Genomic DNA, 23,299 nt, shown 5'->3' on the forward strand with positions numbered 1-23,299 from the left:
AAAGGTAAACTATTAGAAGACTTTTGTTCAGACAATGATTTATGCATATATAATGACGGTTCTAGCACATATTTACATCCTGGCACAGGAACTTATTCAGTCCTTGATTTATCAATTACAGACTCAGACTTATTGAGTGAATTCGAGTGGTCAGTCCACGACGACCTGTGTGGAAGTGACCATTTCCCAACAATTCTAAAACCCGTGAATCCATCTGATGTTCCTCCATCATCAAGATGGAACTTTAAGAAGGCTAACTGGCCTTTATATGAAACTTTCTGTGCTGACATACTCAAACCAGAACTTTTTCATGATCTTCCTGATGCCATCAACTGTTTTTCAGATGAGCTCAGACACATAGCTGACAAGTGTATCCCCAAATCCTCTGCAATTCCTCATGTACGTAAACCATGGTTTAACGCTGAATGCAAACAAGCTCGCAAGGCACGAAAGAAAGCTGAACATTATTTCCGTCGCCATCCTATGGTCCACAATTTAAACAAATTTAGAATTTTAAATGCCAAAGCACGGCGTACTTTCAAACAAATTAAACGCCAATCTTGGCGAAACTATGTCTCAAACATCAATTCGCGCACGCCAATATCAAAGGTGTGGAACATGATTCAGAAAATAAAAGGTAAGGGCTCTAAATCTAGCATTAAGCATCTAAAAAGTGGAGATGAATTATTAACTGATAAATCTGACATAGCAAATAAACTTGGAGAAACTTTGGCCAAACATTCTTCCTCATCTAACTATGTACCTGAATTCCAGAAATATCAAAGACAGCAGGAAAAGAAATCTATTAATTTCAATTCAGACAATGGGGAAGACTACAATGAAACCTTTTCGATTCATGAGCTTCATACTGCTCTTGACCAAGCTCACGATACTGCTTCAGGAGCTGATGGTATACATTATCAACTCCTGAAGCACTTGCCTGAATCATGTTTAGAGACGCTCCTATCTATTTTTGATGACATTTGGACATCTGGACAATTTCCTTCGTCGTGGCGCGATGCTATCATTGTGCCCATCCCTAAACCTGGACGTGATCATACTGATCCTTCCAATTATCGACCAATTTCACTCACTAGCTGCGTTTGCAAGACCATGGAACGCATGATAAATAATCGACTTGTTTGGTACTTGGAAACCAATAACCTTCTAACTAATATACAATGTGGTTTCCGTAAAAACCATAGTACCATCGATCATTTAGTGCGCTTAGAATCTTTTGTGAAAAATGCCATAATTAATAAACAACATGCAGTGTCGATCTTTTTCGATTTAGAAAAAGCATACGACACGACATGGAAACATGGGATTTTAAAAGATTTACATGACTTTGGATTACGAGGCCGTTTGCCTCACTTTATATCCAACTTTTTAAATAACCGGCAATTTCAAGTCCGAGTGGGTTCAACCCTGTCTGACCATTATAATCAGGATCAGGGAGTCCCGCAAGGCAGTATTTTGTCTGTTACACTGTTTAGCATCAAGATTAACAGTTTATCAAAGGTTTTAAACGATTCAATTGATGGATCACTTTTTGTGGATGATTTTAATATTTCTTGTCGCGGTAAGAATATGCATACTATTGAACGGCAAATGCAGCTGTGTTTAAATAAAATACATAAATGGTGTCTTGAAAACGGCTTTAAATTTTCTAAATCCAAAACTAATTGTATACATTTTTGCAGAAAATATAAGCCTCATAAAGACCCAGAACTGTTTTTAAATGGCACTCCCATCAAGGTTGTAAAAGAGGCCAAATTCTTGGGTCTGATTTTCGACTCCCATTTAACCTTTCTTTCGCATATTAAATCCCTAAAAACTAAATGCCTGAAGGCACTCGATTTATTGAAAGTCGTGTCTAATTCAAGGTGGGGAGGGGATCAAACTACGCTCCTACACCTTTACAGATCACTTGTCCGCTCGAAGCTTGATTATGGCTCCATCGTATATGGTGGAGCCTGTAAAAGCAACTTAAAACTCTTAGATTCAGTCCACCATCAAGGTCTGAGACTTTGTCTTGGGTCTTTTAGAACTTCTCCTATTGATAGTCTCTATGTTGAGGCTGATGAGCCATCCCTTACCCAACGTCGTATCAAACTCTCTTTACAGTATATAACAAAACTCTATTCTAACGAGTCTAATCCTGCATTTGACTGTGTTTTCAATCCTTCTTATGAGGAGTTGTACAACAAAAAGCCTTCTCTTGTTCCGCCTCTTGGTTTAAGAATTAAACCATTTCATTCTGCTGCCGGCATTGAGCTGGAAAATATAGCTCCTTCCCGTCTTCTTTCTTCTCCGCCTTGGCAATTGGTTAGGCCACAAGTTGACCTAACATTAACTACATTTAAAAAATCAGAAACAAATGAATTACAGTATAAACAAGAATTTAGTCAATTAAGATATAAATATAATACATACAAATCCTTATTTACAGATGGGTCCAAGGATGGTGGCGCAGTGGCATGTGCCACTGTCATTGGATCCAGAACAATATCTTCGAGAATACCCGATAGCAGCTCTATATTTACAGCAGAAGCAAACGCCATATTAACGGCTCTTAAATATATTCAACGACATCCTAAACATAAACAGTACATAATTTTTTCCGATTCCCTTTCATGTCTTCAGGCTATTAAAAATATTTCTTGTAAACATCCACTTTTATTAGACATTATTGAATTGTATAATGAGCTTGCTACTGGCCAGTGCGACATCGTCTTTTGTTGGTTACCCAGCCACGTTGGCATTTCTGGGAATACCATGGCTGATCTTGCTGCCAAGGCAGCACTCAACAAATCTGTGACACCACTTCTGATCCCATACTCTGATTACAAAGCTGCTATACGATCTTATATCCGTGATCTGATGCAAAAGAAGTGGGACACCCAAGTAGGTATCAATAAATTACATGAAATAAAACCCTATATCGGTTACACTTACTTGGGTTGTCAGTCCAGATTTGAAGAGGTCATTATGCGACGATGTCGTATTGGCCACACACGATATACACATGAATACCTATTGAAAGGTGAAGATCCTCCGTTTTGTATCCCTTGTGATGAACGAATCACGGTCAAGCATGTCTTGCTTGACTGTGTTGAGTACTCCATCACAAGGGATAAGTATTTTAATGTCAAAACATTGAAGGATCTTTTTTATACTGTTAATTATCATTTAATAGTTGAATTTTTAAAAGAATTAGATTTGTTAACAGATTTGTAAATAGATAAATATTTTATTATTGGTAATTAAATTAGTAACTGAGATTGTTAGTGGCTGTACCCTCAAAGGGGGTTGAAGTAGTGTAAAATTATTGTCCTCCTGAGAGGGTACGTAAGTCCCAAAACATTTCAAGTCAGTTTAAGTGTACCAGGTTTTTAATCGTAGTATATTTGTGTTTTTAATGTATGGCTAGATTTCTCTTCTGTCGCCAATGGCTGAAGGGACGGTGTAAATCCAGCTAGGGTCCATGCAGGTAGCAAAAGTAATGTAAGTCCCCATGGTTCCTAGTATGGTGATCTACCTTCAGTTGTTGGCGATCAATAGCCCGTTTTTATATTGTATTGTCATTTAAAAGTACCATATTTTAGTTTACTTACTAGTTTTACATACATATCTGTGATATTCTAGTTGTTTTACTGTCCTTCGTTGGCAGGTTTTTATAACATACATGTATTTCATTTCATTATCGAATGTTCTCGTCACGATATGGCTGAAATATTGCCGATGTGACGTTAAATAATAACTCACTCACTCACTCACCCGTCAATGGCGGAAAGGTGTGAGCCGCACTGGTTGGTGAACTGGATCAGTTTGCTACACCAATCAACTTCTCACTGACTGACTTCGGCTTATGTATACAAGATTGCTGTTGTTTGAATCTCAAGGGACCAATTTTCCTTCTCGAGTCATCGTGTGTATTTATGAGACGAATTCGTGTAACCGGTATTCAAATGATGACAACTTTAACAGGGAATGGTCGGGACCAACAGGTACTTCGAGTTTTGCATAATATTCGAGACACCGGCATTCGACTCATCGGGATTTGATTGTATTCCGAAACAAAGACACAAAACTCTTACATATTCCTTAAAAGTGATGAAAGCATATTTACATTTGGTGACATTATTATAGATCTGTCTAGAGTATTTATCTATATTTGTATGCATCTTTTAATCTGGCGAATTGTATTCACGTGAACGGCCTGAATCATGCAGTCATTGACATCAGATTATTATAGCATTTTACTTACTTTACGTAGTTGTTTGGATAGCCAGGGGAGACAATCACCATCGGACTGTAACCTGCGGGAAGCGCGACTTTGCATGTTGTTGCTGATAATGGAGAACAGTAGCAATTGTAAAGTTTTGTTTGGTTTTGCTGTATCACCAAGTATACGCGTTTGTGTTGTGTGTGCGTGTGTGTGTGCGCGCGCGCGTGTGTTTTTTCGAGCGTTTGCGCGTGCTTTTGTGTGTGTGGTTGTTGTCAAGTCCCTAGACATTTTTTACAATAGACAAACGTCTTATTTAAACTCCCCAGGAGGTTGTCTAATAAACACTCAAGAAATCCAGGTTGGGAAAATGTTTTATGAGTATAACCTACCATGCCAAAAAACCCAACAAATTAACGTTTTTGAGCTGACTGCCTGTACCATTATTATTAGCTGTGATGACATCAGTTAAAATTTGAGTCAACAGTAATCACAAAACATACGTTTCTTGAATTATAGGCTTATTCTAAAGATATTTGTCCGCACTTTACCACGTTTTCCAGACTGTTACCGAAACTTCATAATGAATATATTAACTAATCACGTTTAGAGCTTTACTTTTTGATTCATGCAGAAATAATACATACGCAAAATATGTCTAAACCGAGAGCTAATGTTGTCATAATTGGCAAACATCGTTGGTATACAAAATGAATGCTGCTTGGAGGCGAGGCATCAATGCCAACGACGAAAATCTGTTATTGCTTAACTGAATGCACAGAATAACGCAGTATTAACATGACAGTATGTATTCGCATTTAGAAAACAGTAACATTGAGAGTTTGGAGCTGCCATCATGTCTCATAATGTCTTCGTAAAATCATGTTCCTTCACACATTTGTCAATGTTACTACAATGTATGAATAACATTGAATAAGTAACTACTGTCATGTGCATAGTTTTAGTCATTTACACAACAATTTTAAAGTTTTTACTGATAGAATGACCATCTTCTCACATTTTCTTTGATATTTTTTTCAACACACACTTAAAGACATTTCCTTGGCGACAGAATTCCCCATGCTTGATATTCCTTGGGTCTTGTATACACAAAAATGACACACTGCGGTTTCACTGTATCCTACAATTGAGTTATTACCGCAGATCTCCGGGGAAATTAGTTGTGGCGTTAATTATAACTGCAATGATTAATCGACACTTATATTATCGTTTGTTAAACATATGCAATATATATTTTTCTTTCATTACTTACTTTGTATTGACACCAAAGTTTACTGTGTGAGGTATGTATTAATAACGTGATTCTCTTTACAGAATATTATATTGGCATGTGCGTAAGTGCAATAAATAAAAAGTAAGTAAATTAGGATTCGTAAATCAATGTACATGAGACTTATATTTTACTATCAGATAAGAACCGATTAATATTACATTAATTATATTTCTGGAAAGCTGTAGTTCTAGGTTATATCCAATTGATTAATGCATACAAACCCAGTATAGCTTTGTATAGCATCTTGAATCCTTTGTATATTCCCGGAGGAATCAGTTCGTAGTCGAACACTCAAGGCGTTCCCCCCGCTGATAAAAACAGGTCTTTCGCTACCACAGAATTTGCCGAGCTGGTAGGAACCTATAATAGAGCATTATATGTTCACTAATGTCAGAATTTCTCCGAATACCATCATTCAAAACTGACAGAGAGAAATAACCATACCTTGTGCAGACGTTTACGTCAGCATGTTTTTTCACGAGCAGGCTTCTATTTGACTGTCAGAGGCTAAAGAAATTGTGACAGGTAATGTTTTCTTTGGTAAAATAATTTCTTTTGAATGAATATTTTGATTTGAACCAACAAGTGGGACGAGTGTGTTAAAGTGGTCGAAGAAACGCAAAGTAGCTGTTGTTGCTCAAATTCCATGAAATTGCAAGAACCCTGATATAGACGAGAAAAACGACCAACATTATTAATTTTGAAAGGCAAGACAACCAGGCCCAGTTGTCAGAAGTGCAGAAATCAGAAAACAAAATCTCTATTAATCGTTCTTGAACAAATTCGATATGCCACGCGAGAAAATGACGGATGGAGAGGTATTCGAACAACAAATTCAAACCACCCAGGTTTAGTCAAGCAACCCTAACAGCCCGTATCTGGCAATAGGCGTGAATTCGCGTCTACGGAATCCGCATAAGCTAACGCCAGAGCATCGTCATCTAAGCTGGATCAGACAATGGTTGGGGGAAGGGAGTGAGTGTAGGAAGGATCTTTACACCGATGAGTTATATTCAGTTCTTCACCGAACTTACGACAGGATCTGTGACCGTTACATTGGTGTTCTAGAAAGGAATTCCTTTAGAGGTCGGGACGTTATGATCTGGGGTGGAATAACAGAAAGCAGCAAGCACTCCGGTGATGGAGGAGAACTTGAATGCTGTGAAGTACATTGTGTACCGATACGAGATTTTGCAAATGACGTCTTCACCGGTTTTACAACAGAACGGAACGACCTGGCATGATGTTTCAACACGATAACGACAGATCACACGTTTCTCGATCTTAATAAGAACAATCTTTATGTGTTACCTTAATCCGCAAGATCTCCTTTGTCACCCATTGAACACGTCTGGGGTTAAATAGGGCGTCTATGACGTCATACGATTCACCAAACACGCTGCAGAAATGCTGCACATTCCTCTGTTGAGATGCGATAATCTTCCCCGTCATCGACGCATTGTGGCCTCAGTGAAATGACGGTACCATGCCAGCATTAATGTACATGGTCTACACACTTGGTACTGACTGTGAGATTCCCTTTTGTGTTGAGGCTCATTTTAAAAAGCCAAATGCGCTTTTTATATGGTCTGTTGAGTATGAATATACCTTGAAACATCCATCTTTTGCAGTGGTTTAAAGTTTAACACGGATGCTGTTGTTTGCATGCTACAATACTTTTTGTCTTATAGAACACAATCATTGCACGGAAAACTAACTAAAATATCCCCTCGTTTGACTATGTAGAATGTCGATATAGTATCTCTGAAGTCATCATCATCTGACCGTCTTTGATATAATGAACAAGCATGTACACGTCTCTACTTACCGTACTGGCCGTTGTACACAGTGACATAATCCCTGTTACAAGTTCCACTAGAGGAGATGTTCTGAAGTACCGAGTCCATGGTGTCCAGTTGAATGGTTTGGTTTTGATGTTCTGTTGTAATAGTCCAGGTACAAGTGAGACGCCTGCAACAGACCCCTGCTGCTGAGTGCAATACAAGTAAGGTTGCGAAATGGTTCGAAAGATTCACACATATAAACGCATGACTAGGTACAGATGTGTATGCATGGCTAGGCATGAAGGAAAGCTTAATCATCAATCCAACACACTGATTCACTTAATGTACCGGTATGCACAATTAAACACTGGGCAACAAATACAGGAAATTTTAGTGCTTCTGTTAGCCGATAAAGTACCAAAGTTACTCACAGAAAGTAGGTGTTTGGGTATCCAGGGGAGGTAAATGTCTTTCCAGCAGAAGTTGCTACGAGAGGTACACCACACAATTCTTCACCTGGTTGTAACAAAGGGCTCAATTCACCACCCGTAAGATTCATGAGGATCAGCAGGGGCAACTTTGAATCTTTTACTGATTTTGAAAGATTCAACGATGTCATGTAAGAATCCTGCATGTTGAATTTTGTCATTGCCAGCGCTATTGAATCTACCTTATTACACGAAAGAAACATATAGCCAAAACTCCATCATTGTAAGAACTGCTTTGTTTTGAATAATGTTTGAGAGATCAGCGCTAGATGATTGTTTTGTATTTTGGAAGTGGTTCCAATATGTCTTGATTCAAACCAGTCTCTGATTTTGACCATTCAACCAACCCAATTTCATCTGCTCTAACCTATTGGTCCATGCCAATCTAAGCATTTTGTAAAGGGAGAAATGGAACTAAATTTCTAATTTAGAGGTTTTACTGTACATGCAGTAAAGATTATAGACGGACATTGCAGAGTCAGGGTCATGACTTCACTCACCAGTTTTTTCATAGTATCTAATTAGAAAACCACTTCTGGTTCCACCGCTGTCAGTCTTGAACACTACATGGAAATGATGTTGGTCTTTCTTGATGAGAATATTCCATCTGCTTGTTCCACAGATTCTACGCCTATAGCCGCTTCTTTGATTATCTGGTTGGCCAAAATGTCAGGAATAAATTTGTTGTTTCGTGAAGTTTGCATAGTTTATTGAGAGTGATTTTTACATGCATAAAAATATAAAATATGTTTCCGTATGTCAGGAACATATTTCAGCTCTCACAAACTTTCAATTATTTTCGATCCTTGATGCGCCACAGGGATCATAGTACAAAACCGTTAAATGTTTTAGATTTTTCTGGATAGCTTATAAATACATAATATCTTCATAATAATAGTACGAGAAGCATGATAATATCATTATATTTCATAAATGATTATTATGTAACAGATAGATGAGGTTTTAAATGTAATACAACTATTTTACCATTATTCATGATGTATATGGTGAGAACGTCATATGCACAGGTGGAGGAGCTTTCGATATTGGAATACACCATTTCGAGTACAACCCTGTAGCCTCGTGTTTCAGGGTAGATATTCCAATAACAGTTGTCATTACTGTAAAATGATGGTTTTTGGAACTAAAGTAACAGATCATGTATAAACCCAAACATATATTTTCGACATTTATGTTAAATATCTACAAATAATGGCTACATTTAATTCTGCAGTGCTTACATATCAAGTATAAAAATCTTACAAAATAAGCGTCCATCAATGACGAGCAGATCATTCATAAAATGAACAGAAATGTTTCTAAATATTGCTGTATGGGTAATTCAGCCGGATTACATTATTCTGCAGTGCTTACTTATCAAGGATAGAAATGTTACAATAGGCATTCATCATCAGATATGAATGTTTTGATATACTTGAGCACACATTCTGGCGAGCAGATCATTCATAAAATGAACAGGAATGTCTCTACATACTTTCTGTAGTGGCCTGGGTAGTTAGGTGATGTGAAATTCAACGGTTCCCTCTGAGCATGGAGCGTCACGTTGCACGCACCTGTAAAAACACGTTCATTGTATTACATGCTTGTAAATGGCGTCTCTTTATAACCTTGGAACAAGGAACAACATGACTAAGGAACCATGACGTTTTGGGGACTAATTATTCTTTACTTGATGGACCATCTGTTCCTAACATAATGAAACTGCTGACATTATATTGAATGATTTGCAGATTAATCACGACATCATCATATGCCCGTAAAAACTAAAGTCATCATGAACCTGACTATTAAGTTCATACATGGAAAATGGTATATTTCATACACTGTAGACAAAACTACCCGTTGTAATGGGTCATCATATCATATTCACATATTTGTTTTATGCAAAGAACAGAAAACACAAATGTTCACAGCTGCACAGAGATTCAGAGTGACAAAAACCTCTTCACCAGGCTGTGTGACAAAAGGGATGATTTCAACTTCCAATAGTCAACTTCCCGTTCATGTCGAACATTAATGTTCAGGTACAATCGAGCGTGCTTTTTTCATCAGGATGTCAAAGATCGTCACACTACTCTTGCTCAGAAGGTTTTTGATCAAGGTTACAACATTCAAGCTTTCATGAAATTTTATTGTAGACATGTGAAGGAAAATTCCTAATTTGATGCATCAGTGACAAAAAGTGATGTCCGATTCTGGATTCTCGATTTATTCCGTACATTCCCGAATTATTTCAGATGAACAACCTACTAGATATATCATATATTTATGACGGTGGGCACCGCTGGCGCAGGATACGCTAACTTTTTCGCGAACGCCTGGTATCATCACTGGTGATTCGTAATCACTGGATTGTATGGTTCAGACTCGATTTGTTTACAAACGACATTATACAGCTGTAATGCTGCTGAAACAAATACATGCTTATGATATAGTTAAAATTTGTACAATCGACTCTGAGTTTAACAGACATTTCTCATGAATGTGGAAAAGGTTTTTGTCGCTTCTGTTTGAAACGTCATCCATGTAAAATGACACGTTTGTGAAATCTTTCTTCAAAACGGTAAGAGGCTGGGATAGTGTCAACAAATGATCAAAGATTCTATTGCCATAAGTCGGCTTTCATACTGCTTTGTAGGAATATAATGCGTTGCCTCCAAGTCAAAGGACTTATATAACTTATGATTTAGCCGCCGATAATAAAGGGTGCGGATTGCCGTTCGCTTCGTCAAACAAACGACCCTGCGTTGTTGTTTACCTTACAATGACATAAACCGCCAAGCTTGCACCACAACACACAAGAGCTTAATTACATCCTGAACCGGAGCTCATTCTTCAGGCCGCCTTGATCAAGTCAGATACGCTTTTGGCAAGAGTTTAAAATAGATAAACCGGTTTGCGTATAAATAAATACAATTGAAAAACTGTAATATGTTTTGATGTTCTGTGTGCAGAAATATACACTACGAACACCACTACACTGAAACCAGGATTCTTTTATTGTTGATCCTGTGTAGTAAGTTATCAGTCAGCACAGACTGTAGGTAGGTTCTCTCACAGTCATTTATAAGAGCATCTTTCACAGAAACCCTTTCAATGTATTTGAAGGTTATTGGTGTTGACATAGGCCTCACTGGCTTTAATACGACTTTAGAGGACCATCTGAGCCAACCCAAAGCAGCCTCATACATGAATGAATACTCCATCTTCACAGTGAGACATAAGAGGAAGCAACGTATCCCGCAAATGCTTGATGCCAGGCTACTCTGCAGATACGTTCATCTATGAATTGACAAAGTAAGTGACAAGCAGGCCAGCCCTTTGGACAAATTTCAATTGTCTTGACTTACTTTTCAAAGCAATCGTGTATTCAAAAATCATTCCGTTATATTACAAAATCGTCACATCAGTAAGAACTTAATGTCTTAAAGAATCGTGATAACCCTGCACTATGAAAGTCTATCAACTCACTTAGCGGGACATATTTCTCTTCGTGTAGCAAAACCAGTAGCACAATTAGTTTGAGCTGTTGTTAAACTCGGGAAAAACAACTGCACTTTTTCAGATGAAACTGACGTTGGTTTGTCTTAGCATAATTTGTATTATAACATTTGCATTGGAGAACTACCTGTTGAACTTAATCCAGGTATAACCACTCTATAGATACAATATGTTGTCTTTATAATAGAGCTGCAGTTTTCAATGGTATGCCATTTGAATTCTTTGACATTCTACAACAAAAATATTCCTGACATTAATGAATCTGTTGAAACACTCAATGCGTTTCACAAGTAAGTACACTCTTCACAAGAAACGCATTTTATCTCTTTCAAGCAACTATAGGGATCTATCCGTTGAGATCCGGGTTAGAACTGGTCTTGGAACATGTCATCGTATTCCATTGTGTAGATTGACAATCATGATGTCGATAATAATAATGATAACGGGAAGGGATTTTGGGGAACAATGATCATCTTGTACAGAAAATGATTTTGGAAGAGGCTAAAACATATCACAGCAACCTCTCCATGTGCTGGATTGACTACAAAAAATCATATGATTCTGTCTCTTCATGAACGAATTCTTAAGTCTCTTCATTGTATTGACCTCCCTGGGCGACTCTTTGATTTACTCAAGTCAAGTTTTACTCGCAAGGGCAGGTGCAGACTTCAAAATCTATTCTAATCAGAAGGGGAATATTCTATTGGGACTCCTTTAGTCCTTTTTATTTGGTTGTCTTTAAATCCTTTGAGCTTTCTGCCCAATAACGAGGAGGGTTACCATCCCGGACCTCCTCAGCACAGATCCCCAACACCGCTTACTTATCTCCTTTACATGGATGACATCGAGCTCCTTGCCAAAGGAGATACCAATTTTGACAGAACAGGTTCTCCTAGTGGATTCCTTTTCTAACGATACTGGCATGACATTTGGACTCGACAAATGTAATACTCATCATTTGAAGCGTGGCAAGGTAACTAACGATGGATCAGTCAAGTTACAACGGGGAGGAATTATTGAATATTTTGTGGACGATCAGGCCTACACCTATCTTGGAATGCAAATTCGAGAGAAGCTCCAGAATGCCCAGATTCAAGACAAGCTTTGGGCTGAGTATAAATCTCGCTTAAAGAAAATCTTGAGCTCGAGCTAAATGGTCGAAACAAGGTCAAAGCCCCCAATTCTTTTGCTGTGCCAGTCCTGTGATATTCCTTTGGCGTAGTTAATTGGACGAAAGAAGACACCCAGAATCTTGACCGCCAGACCAGAAGGATCATGTCTGATAACAGAGCCCACCATTCTCGTTCCTCTCTTAATCGTTTATATCAGTTATATCAGTTCTGGAGGTCGAGGTTTGATTAATGTGGAGGCTCTCCATGATATAAGTTTATTGTGTATTTTTACACATATTTATTTATCGGATGATCCTCTGGCGATGCATGTAAAGACTAATGATGACTGCCAGGAATTCCACAGCTATTTTAAGCATGACAAGGTTGTCGGACAGAATCTGAATCTGAATCTGATTTTGTTGATGGCGATGTACTCCTGGACGGTACAGCGATGGAAGGAAACCAGGTGAAGTCCTTCACCAAGTCTGCCCAGGGTCGGTCATTTGTGGAGGAGCTTGTTGTTGTCCAGGACCATTCATTTCCCACTCGCAATCACCTAAATGTGATTCTTAAAGAAAATATCAATATGAAATGTCGGCTTTACGATGAATTCACAGAGACTGTCCAACACCTTGTCAGTGGATGCCCTTCCTTGGCACAAACAGCATATCTTAAAAGACATGATGGCATGGTTCGTAGCTTTTACTACCGTCTTTATCATGCCTGTGGCTTTGACTCCGAGGTCCATAAATGGTACGACCCTGAACATGTCCAGAACGTCATGGATAATGATGCTTTCAAACTTCCGTGGAATAGGCCCATATACAGCCTCACAAGAATACCAGCCAACAAACCTGATCTTGTCCTTTTTGATAAAGCCAATGAATGCATTCATGTCATTGAATTTTCTGTCCCTTTTGACAATAATGTGATTGGAAAGATTCAGGAAAAGCATGCTAAATATGCTAAATTGGACGAAAGAAGACACCCAGAATCTTGACCGCCAGACCAGAAGGATTATGTCTGATAACAGAGCCCACCATTCTCGTTCCTCTCTTAATCGTTTATATCAGTTATATCAGTTCTGGAGGTCGAGGTTTGATTAATGTGGAGGCTCTCCATGATATAAGTTTATTGTGTATTTTTACACATATTTATTTATCGGATGATCCTCTGGCGATGCATGTAAAGACTCATGATGACTGCCAGGAATTCCACAGCTATTTTAAGCATGACAAGGTTGTCGGACAGAATCTGAATCTGAATCTGATTTTGTTGACGGCGATGTACTGCTGGACGGTACAGCGATGGGAGGAAATCAGGTGAAGTCCTTCACCAAGTCTGCCCAGGGTCGGTCATTTGTGGAGGAGCTTGTTGTTGTCCAGGACCATTCATTTCCCACTCGCAATCACCTAAATGTGATTCTTAAAGAAAATATCAATATGAAATGTCGGCTTTACGATGAATTCACAGAGACTGTCCAACACCTTGTCAGTGGATGCCCTTCCTTGGCACAAACAGCATATCTTAAAAGACATGATGGCATGGTTCGTTGCTTTTACTACCGTCTTCATCATGCCTGTGGCTTTGACTCCGAGGTCCATAAATGGTACGACCCTGAACATGTCCAGAACGTCATGGATAATGATGCTTTCAAACTTCCGTGGAGTAGGCCCATATACAGCCTCACAAGAATACCAGCCAACAAACCTGATCTTGTCCTTTTTTGATAAAGCCAATGAATGCATTCATGTCATTGAATTTTCTGTCCCTTTTGACAGCAATGTGATTGGAAAGATTCAGGAAAAACATGCTAAATATGCAGACCTCGCCTTTTAAATGTTTCGCTTGCATCCCAAATACACTGTCGTCAGGCTCCCCAAGTGCCCTTGGTTCGGTACCTCCTGATCTGTTGGCGCAGATCAGGAGAGTGTCCGGGTTCTCCACCGGGAGCACAGCCGTTCTGACACCCTGGGTAATGCAGAAGGCTGCAGTGTTGGAAAGTTGGTGGGTTCGACTAGGGAGCATTTCCTGGGAGAAGTCCCATTCGCCGTTCGGGCTGCGTGTAGAAGGGGCAAGGGCCCTGAGGTGATGATGAGCCTTACCAGCCTGACTGTGGCAGGAATCCTCTCCCGAACCCTTTCTGCTGCATATTATCTTTAATCTGTAAAACATAATAATAATAATTAATCCAGTAATATTGCGCTAAATCCACACCGGCAACTTGAGCATATGGATAACCCAAGCTGCCTGTGAGGTGCTAGAAGGTTATAGTCACATGACTTATCCCACCGGCTACGCATTTTCTGCTGGGCGAACAGGGTCAAGTTTTGAACGTACACAATTGCCTAAAGTGAGGCCACATGCGTAACAAGTGTTTCGGTGTGGGGCAGGACTGAAGTCACAGTAACTCTCAGGAGTCACCCATCCAAGGACTTTCCGTGCCCATCGTTGCTTAACTGCAACTGATTTGTGACCTGAGCTCGATGCAGAGGACCCAAAATTGTTGATCACGATTTTGAATTGTCTTGTCCACACTCGATTATGTACAGACTGCCGCCATCTATCTTGATTATTGCTGAGTGATAAGAACAACAACCCAACAGCAGACAAGCAAACGGACAAGGTCACGATCAGGTTTTCAGGCTGGGACCGAATAAGGGCCTTTTCCTATATTTTTTGGGTAACTGCCGTTTTCCGTGTAGTCCTCTCCATTCAGGACCGTAGCAACAGTAAAATTGTTGCTTTTAGATGAAGGTTGGAGAGTATTTGATGAAGCAAAGGATTTTGAGAGAGCAATGTTATTTGCATTTTAAAAGAACTGCCGTTACAAGCAATGGTGCTCATTTCTGCATATGTGTGCATAAGGAGAGGTGCTGAAGGAGTACTGTGAAATTGTGTCTGCATACCCTCATGTCCAATATGCAATGTGGTAAGTTTTGATTGGAACTGTAATGTGTACAGAACCTCGTCGTGCTATCTTCCAGCCAAATCATTTTGTACCCTTGTGCATCTGCTTGCAAGAACAAGATAAAAGCAGTGGTAAAGTAGATGAACAACATGTTGAGGAAATGACAAAGAAAATCATTTTTGACTATTTTCAACGAGGTGTCAAGAAACATTCCACTGCTCAGCAAGGAAAAGATAGTGAAAATGAATCAATGAATGAAAACACTTGTACACCATCTGTTTCTAATTTCAATGTCAGTGCAGACTCAAAGGAATCAATCAAAAGTTACGCATATAAAAGTGCAAAGCATGTTGATTCAACCGAAAAAAACCCATTCCAGATGTTGGTAACCAACCACATCAACCACAGGAACTATTTCCTAAAAGTAAGATTGGTACTCACAAGAGAACATGCCAGTCTGGGTGGTTCCAGAAATGGAAGTGGCTTCATTATGATGAACACTCAGACAGTGTATTTTGTTTCATTTGCATAAACGCAATCAAAGAAAATAGACTCTCTAAGCCTTGCACAGAGAAAGCTTTCATTTTTGACGGATACAACAACTGGAAGAAGGCTACAGAGAAATTTGAGAAACATGAAAAGGGTTAAAGTCATCAAGAAGCAATTGTATTGCCTCTGCATACAAAAGACATTGGTGACTCGCTGTCAACAGAGTTTAAGGAAACTAGAAAGGAAAACAGACAATGTCTTCTAAAAATCCTGTCATGTCTACAGTTTCCTGCTCGCCAAGGACTAGCTCCCAGAGCCAAAGATGATCCTATTCTGAGTAATTGGTTGAAATGTTCGCCTGAGATACAAAATCTCCTTCTTGATATTATGGCAAACACAGTCTTGCGAGAGGTGATACAACCTGTTCAAGAAAGTACTTTCGTTTCAATAATGGCAGACGAATGTGCCGATGTGTCTTATATAGAGCAACTTGTAGTATGCATCAGATGGATTGATAAGAACATTGAGGGACATGAAGCATTTGTTGGATTCTACGAGGTTGCAAACATTGAAGCTATTTAAACCATATTTGAGGCGATCAATGATGTACTCCGGGGGTTGAATCTGAATTTGTCTCAAGTTAGAGGACAATGTTATGACATGGCAGCAAATGTGGCAGGGAGAAAAAGGAGTAGCTTCAGTGAGCATGGATATTGAGCCAAGAGCTGTGTACACTCATTGCTATGGTCATGCACTTAATCTTGCATGCTCAGATACCATAAAAATTGCAACCTTCTTCGGGAAACACTGGACATCATACACAGGATCACTAAATTGATGAAAGAATCTCCAAGACGTGATGGTCATTTCAATAAGATCAAGGGAAATATGAATGTTCAACATTCTTTGGGCATCCGTGTATTATGTCCAACAAGGTGGACTGTGAAAGCAGACACGATTGAAAGTGTTATGGCCAACTACGATATGCTGTTGGAAGTATGGGATGAAGCTATGGAATATGTCAAAGATTCGGAGATGAAAAGTCGAATTAGAGGGGTGTCTGCATACATGAGAACATTTAACTTCCTCTTTGGTGCAAAATTAGCCGTCTGCATTTTGAGAAACAGTGACAATCTCAGCAACTCTCTCCAGGGAAGGCACCCATGAAAGGCCACCTCCTCGTGGTGGGTGCTGGGTCACGCTAAGCGCCTTTCAACCCCCCGTTGTGGACCCGGGGGGCATATTTTGGTCCACCAACCCGTTTGCCGTGGGTTGCGCCCCTGTGTCGGTGGAGGAAGGGATTCTGGTGGTTGAGGGCACTGGTTCCAGGAACAGTGTTCCTTTGCCCAACACACCACTTCGGCCCTGACTTCACCTAGACGGGTGGTTGGATGGGCCCGGTTCAACCAATCGGCTGGTCATGCCAAGCCCTGTGTATGTATAATGTGATGCACAAATTTCGGAAACTGTTCAAAATTTATCAGATGTCTTGGCTGCATGATTATATATTTAAATTCAAAATGAGTCACTTCAATTTTGTAATTTGCCTAGAGTCTTATGCGCAGAAGGCGGTGGCTCATGGGCCAATCCGGTGGAAAAATTATTATTTTAGTTTTTCTGCTTGAGTATATCATCCGAGTATCTCTTGGTGCTGCAAGTTGGAGACCCACTTGCTTTTAGCATTGTCCTTTGTGATACTCCGTGGTGGGTGGGGAGCTCGGATGATGAACCCTTAACACTAACCATGGCTACCGAAACCCCTATTACCAAAAAAGAAACGTCCTCTTGACACAGATCCTGAGGTTAATGACCAACGACCGTCCACTTCTATTGAATACTGGCCACGTTTTCTAGTGCTTGAGACTGTTGACAAGACTCCTTTAAAACTGAACCCTTTTGCTGTTTCAAAGGCATACAAGGAATTGCAGGTGATGTAAAACAGGTCAAACGTTTACGGACAGGTTCTCTACTTGTTGAATGCAGTAAGAGACATCAGGCAAACAACCTTCTGTCAACTAAATCTTTTGTCGGCATTCCCGTATCAGTCTCGGCTCACCGAACGCTTAACACCAGCAAGGGTATTGTGAGAGACCGAGACCGACTGTTTGCTGATATGCTAGAAATTGACATTGCATCAGAGATGAAGGAACAAGGTGTGCTCTACGTGAAACGTTTCACTGTCCGAAAAAACAATGAGATCCAACAAACGAACACCTATTTGTTTTCATTCTCCACTCCAACTGCTCCTATTTCCATAAAGGCTGGTTACTGTCAAATCAAAGTGGATACGTACATTCCGAATCCACTGAGATGTTTCAAGTGCCAGAAATTCGGCCATGGTGTAAATTCTTGCACATTGTCTGTTGTGTGTGCTCACTGTGGTGAGAAGACACACACGACAGAAGATTGTGCAAGTAATTATAAGAAATGCACAAATTGTTCTGGAGACCATTCCTCTTTCTCTAAAGACTGCCCAATTTGGAAGCTACAGATGGAGATCAATAAGATCAAATTCACTCAAAATATTAGTTTTGCCGAAGCCAAACAGCTTGTCCAAAGATCTGAATTAAAAGAAACGTATGCCTCCAAAACCAGGACTCCATCTGAGGCAACACTTAAAGTAACTACATCATCTTCAAGCTGCCAAAGAAATTTGACTTGGGTGAACACCACTTCTCCACAGATTTTCTCCACTGCAGTATCAATTCAAACAGTAGGATCACTTCCTGACAGGTCCGACAGTCAACCAGAGCCAGATCATGATCATGGTACATCATCTCAGTCTACCACAAGGTCTCCATCGCAAGCTCATGTACATCACATTAATAAAGGGAAGAATAAACCTAAGCCTGATTATTCGAAAAAACAAAGTGGCAGAACTCCAAAAGGGTCTGAAAATAAAATTAACCTTTACAACAAATATGGATCACTTGAGGACATGGACGTGTCCGAAAATGTCCATTCTAGGGCACAAAGCTTGTCGCCCTCCAAAACAGTGCGGGTAGATCCCAATAAATCCCCCGAAAAGATAGTTGATTCGAACAACATCGTACAGTGGAATTGCAGAGGACTACGGCATAATTATAATGAATTACTGTTATTAGTCCAGGATTGTATGCCGTCAGCATTCTGTTTGCAGGAGACTTATTTAAAGCAGACAGATCCTTTTGACCTACGTTATTTCAATGCTTATCATTCTTTCTCACCTCCGGGTGACAGGGCCACTGGAGGTTCTTCAATCCTAGTCAAACAGAATGTTATCCATAGCCCTATTACACTTACTTCTAATCTTCAAGCAGTTGCAGTGCGACTCACTTTACACGTTGCAATCACATTATGTTCTTTGTATATCTCACCATCTTCAGTCATTCAGAAGACTGATCTTCAAAATTTATATGACCAACTCCCAAAACCTTGTATCATTATGGGAGATTTAAATGGCCACAACCCGCTCTGGGGTGGTACAACAACTAATGCTAAAGGTAAACTATTAGAAGACTTTTGTTCAGACAATGATTTATGCATATATAATGACGGTTCTAGCACATATCTACATCCTGGCACAGGAACTTATTCAGCTCTTGATTTATCGATTACTACCTCAGACTTATTGAGTGAATTCGAGTGGTCAGTCCACGACGACCTGTGTGGAAGTGACCATTTCCCAACAATTCTCAAACCAGTGAATCCATCTGATGTTCCTCCATCATCAAGATGGAACTTTAAGAAGGCTAACTGGCCTTTATATGAAACTTTCTGTGCTGACATACTCAAACCTGAACTTTTTCATGATCTTCCTGATGCCATCAAATGTTTTTCAGATGAGCTCAGACACATAGCTGACAAGTGTATCCCCAAATCCTCTGCAATTCCTCATGTACGTAAACCATGGTTTAACGCTGAATGCAAACAAGCTCGCAAGGCACGGAAGAAAGCTGAACATTATTTCCGTCGCCATCCTATGGTCCACAATTTAAACAAATTTAGAATTTTAAACGCCAAAGCACGGCGTACTTATAAACAAAATAAACGCCAATCTTGGCGAAACTATGTCTCAAACATCAATTCGCGCACGCCAATATCAAAGGTTTGGAACATGATTCAGAAAATAAAAGGTAAGGGCTCTAAATCTAGCATTAAGCATCTAAAAAATGGAGATGAATTATTAACTGATAAATCTGACATAGCAAATAAACTTGGAGAAACTTTGGCCAAACATTCTTCTTCATCAAACTATGTACCTGAATTCCAGAAATATCAAAGACAGCAGGAAAAGAAATCTATTAATTTCAATTCAGACAATGGGGAAGACTACAATGAAACCTTTTCGATACATGAGCTTCATACTGCTCTAGACCAAGCTCACGATACTGCTTCAGGGAGCCGATGGTATACATTATCAACTCCTGAAACACTTACCTGAATCATGTTTAGAGACGCTCTTATCTATTTTGATGTCATTTGGACATCTGGACAATTTCCTTCGTCGTGGCGCGATGCTATAATTGTGCCCATCCCTAAACCTGGACGTGATCATACTGATCCTTCCAATTATAGGCCAATTTCATTAACTAGCTGTGTTTGCAAGACCATGGAACGCATGATAAATAATCGACTTGTTTGGTACTTGGAAACCAATAACCTTATAACTAATATACAATGTGGGTTCCGTAAAAACCGTAGTACCATCGATCATTTGGTGCGCTTAGAATCTTTTGTGAAAAATGCCATATTTAATAAACAACATGCAGTGTCGATCTTTTTCGATTTAGAAAAAGCATACGACACAACATGGAAACATGGGATTTTAAAAGATTTACATGACTTTGGATTACGAGGCCGTTTGCCTCACTTTATATCCAACTTTTTAAATAACAGGCAATTCCAAGTCCGAGTGGGTTCAACCCTGTCTGACCATTACAATCAGGATCAGGGTGTCCCGCAAGGCAGTATTTTGTCTGTCACATTGTTTAGCATTAAGATAAACAGTTTATCCAAGGTTTTAAACGATTCCATTGATGGATCACTTTTTGTGGATGATTTTAATATTTCTTGTCGCGGTAAGAATATGCATACTATTGAACGGCAACTACAGTTGTGTTTAAATAAAATACATAAATGGTGTCTTGAAAACGGCTTTAAATTTTCTAAATCTAAAACTAATTGCATACACTTCTGCCGTAAATATAAACCACATAAAGACCCAGAACTGTTTTTAAATGGCACTCCCATCAAGGTTGTAAAAGAGGCCAAGTTCTTAGGTCTCATTTTCGACTCCCATTTAACTTTTCTTCCGCATATCAAATCTCTCAAAACTAAATGCCTGAAGGCACTTGATTTATTGAAAGTCGTGTCTAATTCAAGGTGGGGAGGGGATCAAGCAACGCTCCTACACCTTTACAGATCACTTGTCCGCTCGAAGCTTGATTATGGCTCCATCGTTTATGGTGGAGCCTGCAAAAGCAACCTAAAACTCTTAGATTCAGTCCACCATCAAGGTCTGAGACTTTGTCTTGGGTCCTTCAGAACATCTCCTGTTGACAGTCTCTACGTCGAGGCAGATGAGCCTTCTCTTACCCAACGCCGTATAAAATTGTCATTACAGTATATTACGAAGCTATATTCTAACGAGTCTAATCCTGCGTTTCACTGCATCTTCACTCCTCTTTATGAGGATTTATATAACAAAAAGCCTTCACTTGTTCCGCCTCTGGGGCACAGAATTAAACCATTCCTTTCTGCTGCCGGCATTAAGCTGGAGAATATATCTCCTTTTCGTCTTCTTTCTTCTCCTCCTTGGCAATTGGTGAGGCCAGACGTTGACTTAACATTAACCACATTTAAAAATCCGAAACTAATGATTTACAGTATAAACAAGAATTTAGTCAATTAAAAAATAAATATAATACCTATAAATCCTTATATACAGATGGATCCAAGGATGGTGGCGCGGTTGCTTGTGCCACTGTCATTGGGTCCAAAACAATATCTTCCAGACTACCCAATGACAGTTCAATTTTCACAGCAGAAGCAAACGCAATACTAACAGCTCTTAAATATATTAATAAACACCGTAAATATAAACAATATATCATCTTTTCAGATTCTCTTTCGTGTCTTCAGGCTATTAAAAATCTTTCTTGCAAACATCCACTTTTATTAGAAATTATTGAATTGTATAATGAGCTTGCTACTGGCCAATGCGACATCGTCTTTTGTTGCTTACCCAGCCACGTTGGCATTTCTGGGAACATGATGGCTGATATTGCTGCTAAGGCAGCCCTCAACAAATCTGTGACACCACTTCTGCTCCCATACTCTGATTATAAAGCTTGCATTAGATCTTACATCCGTGATCTGATGCAAAAGAAGTGGGACACCCAAGTAGGTATTAATAAATTACATGCAATAAAACCCTACATTGGTTACACCTACTTGGGTTGTCAGTCCAGATTTGAGGAGGTCATTATGCGACGATGTCGCATTGGCCATACCAGATATACTCATGAATATTTATTGAAAGGCGAAGATCCTCCGTTTTGTATCCCTTGTGATGAAAGGATCACAGTCAAGCATGTCTTGCTTGACTGCATTGAATATTCCATCTCAAGGGATATCTATTTCACATCCAAAACTCTGAAGGATCTTTTTAATAATGTCAGTCCTCATTTAATTATTGCATTTTTAAAAATTAGATTTGTTGACTGATTTGTAAATAGTTAAATATTTTATTATTGGTAGTTTAAATTAGTAACTGAGATTGTTAGTGGCTGTACCCTCAAAGGGGGTTGACGTAGCGTAAAATTATTGTCCTCCTGAGGGGGTACGTAAGTCCCAAAACATTCATAGTCAATTTAAGAGTACCAGGTTTTAATCGTAGCATTCTTGTAATTTTAATTGTAGCTAACATTCCTTACAATCGCCAGCAGCTGAAGGGATGGTGTAAATCCAATTAGGGTCCATGCAGGTAGCCAAGGTACTGTAAGTCCCCATGGTCCCTAGTTTGGTGATCTACCTTCTGGTGTTGGCGATCTATAGCCCATTTTTACATTGTATTGTCTTCTTTCATAGGAATATTTTAGCTTTGTTTGCTAGTTTTATATTTTCATATCTGTGATTATCTAGTATTTTTACTGTCCTTCGTCGGCAGGTTTTTATAATATCTATATATATATTCTATTTCTTACTGTCAAATGTTCTCGTCACGATATGGCTGAAATATTGCCGAGGTGACGTTAAATATTAACTCACTCACTCACTCACTCTCCAGGGAAACATATCAGCTGCACGTGGACAGAAGATGGCTTCTGGTATAATTAAACACACACATAGTTATGCATTTCCCATCATTATGCATCTTCACCGACCCCAGCACAATCAGCCCTGTACGTTAACATTACGCAATATCATGTCCGCCATCTTGTTTAGATAGGCGACATGCCGTTCCGTCAATTTCTAGTTTACAAATGCG

General features: G+C 39.4%; 1 protein-coding gene across 2 annotated transcripts in view; it reads right to left on the bottom strand.

The window, feature by feature from the left end:
* The window catches only part of LOC124285544 (cubilin-like), a 72,952-nt gene that overhangs the window by 49,086 nt on the left and 567 nt on the right, over positions 1-23,299 (bottom strand). For both annotated transcript variants that reach the window (XM_046721785.1, XM_046721786.1), the window contains exon 2: positions 9,290-9,368. In XM_046721785.1, the coding sequence (XP_046577741.1) occupies positions 9,290-9,368 (79 nt within the window). The remainder of the gene's footprint in view (positions 1-9,289; positions 9,369-23,299) is intronic.

This window comes from Haliotis rubra, unplaced genomic scaffold, assembly GCF_003918875.1.
Source record: "Haliotis rubra isolate DU_JTF1 unplaced genomic scaffold, ASM391887v1 Scf362, whole genome shotgun sequence".
NCBI classification, from domain to species: Eukaryota; Metazoa; Mollusca; class Gastropoda; order Lepetellida; family Haliotidae; genus Haliotis; species Haliotis rubra.